This window comes from Sapajus apella, unplaced genomic scaffold, assembly GCF_009761245.1.
Source record: "Sapajus apella isolate SASKATOON/1434 unplaced genomic scaffold, GSC_monkey_1.0 scaffold3263, whole genome shotgun sequence".
NCBI lineage: Eukaryota > Metazoa > Chordata > Mammalia > Primates > Cebidae > Sapajus > Sapajus apella.
Window position 1 is genome coordinate 3,113 of NW_022440189.1, and position 1,717 is coordinate 4,829.

Below are 1,717 nucleotides of genomic sequence, written 5' to 3' on the forward strand. Positions count from 1 at the left end.
ATAGATAGATAGATAGATAGATAGATAGATAGATAGATAGATAGATAAAAATAGCCCCAAAGTAAGAGATTGAGATGGTTTCACCCTGGCTGTTTCTTATAACTTAAGAAAAGCTGAAAGCATAACATAAAAATTCATTTCTGAAAATTATTTAGTATCAAAATACTTGTGGATATTTTACTGTGATTATAATATGTATTCAGAACTGAACCAAGCAATTATTGTCTCTCTTATTCTCACTTCTTAGAGGCAGTACGGCCCAAAACGCCACCCGTTGTAATCAAATCTCAGCTTAAAACTCAAGAGGTAATACAGTTTTGCATTGTACCTAGTAGTTGATATCTGGAAATAAAGTAACTGTGTTAACTATTTCTGATACCATTTAAAACTATGTATCAATATGGGTTTGGAAGAAGCAGCATCTGGTACGTGAATAGTCAGGGAACTATGGCTGAGACTTGAGGGCGATTTACTGGCATAGGTAATTCTAGTTGTGCTCATCAGGGATTGGAAAGAACGTTGGAGTGATTCAAGCTGTGAGAATAATAGCCTCAGGTGGTAATTCTTGTAGTTACCAGGCAACTGCAAGTTAAGAAGGTTGGAGAGCAGTGCTCATTGTCTTTCAGCTCACAGAGAAAAGAAATGAAAATAGCACTGCATTAAATTGTGAGACAACCGCAAGCCAGAATAACACAAATGTCACTTGGCAAACCATTTCAAGAGCTCATTTGTTGCATTTCAGGATGAGGAAGACATTTCTACTAGCCCAGGTGTTTCTGAGTTTGTCAGTGATGCCTTCGATGCCTGTAACCTAAATCAGGAAGATCTGAGGAAAGAAATGGAGCAACTAGTGCTTGACAAAAAGCAAGAGGAGACAGCCATACTGGAAGGTAAAAAACAAAACAAATCAAAACAAAGAAACCATTCGCCTCCCTAATTCCAAAGCTGATTGTAGAAAATTGTTATTCTGAAGCCAGTGTACAAAAATATGTTGTAAATTTTGCATCAAAATTGATTCTTGCCGGGCGCAGTGGCTCATGCCTGTAATCCCAATACTTTGGGAGGCCGAGGCAAGTGGATTGCTTAAGGTCAGGAGTTTGAGACCAGCCTGGCCAACACAGCGAAACCCTGTCTCTACCAAAAATACAAAAATTAGCTGGGCATGGCGGCGTGGGCCCATGGGCCCAGCTATTTGGGAGGCTGAGGTAAGAGGATGGCTTGAGCCCAGGAGGTCCAGGTTGTAGTGAGCCGTGATCACATTACTGCATTACAGCCTGGGAGACAGCAAGACCCTGTCTCAAATAAATGAATAAATAAAATTGATTTTCTGTTCCTTACTAGAAGATGGAGTCTAACAAACAAGACCAGACCTCACCCATGTCCCTCTGCCTTAAGCACTCACAGAAGCAGATCAAAGGGTTTGGGAGTCTAGTGTGACTGTAGAGCTCCTCTGGTGAAACCCCCAATATAAAGGGGAAAGCCTGAGACTCAGAGAGGTTAAGCAATTCACCCAGGGCATCTCAGCCCCAAGGACATGTGATCAGGAATGGGGCAAGAGCATGTACTCCTGGGCACATGGAGATGCTGCCCTCCAGCCTTCTGCTTTAAAAGCTGGCATTTTGCTGGTATGTTGTCACGTGCCTATGGTTCTAGCTACTCAGGAGGCTGAGGCAGGAGGATCACTTAAACCCAGGACTTTTTTTTTTTTTTTTTTTGT

General features: G+C 41.8%; 1 protein-coding gene across 1 annotated transcript in view; it reads left to right on the forward strand.

Moving 5' to 3' along the window:
• Positions 1-1,037, forward strand: part of SYAP1 (synapse associated protein 1) — a gene marked incomplete at its 5' end in the record, with an annotated part of 3,238 nt that extends 2,201 nt beyond the window's left edge. Inside the window, 2 exons of the mRNA XM_032273418.1 lie at positions 248-306; positions 743-1,037. Coding sequence (XP_032129309.1) covers positions 248-306; positions 743-937 — 254 coding nt within the window. The remainder of the gene's footprint in view (positions 1-247; positions 307-742) is intronic.
• Positions 1,038-1,717: the final 680 nt, after the last annotated feature.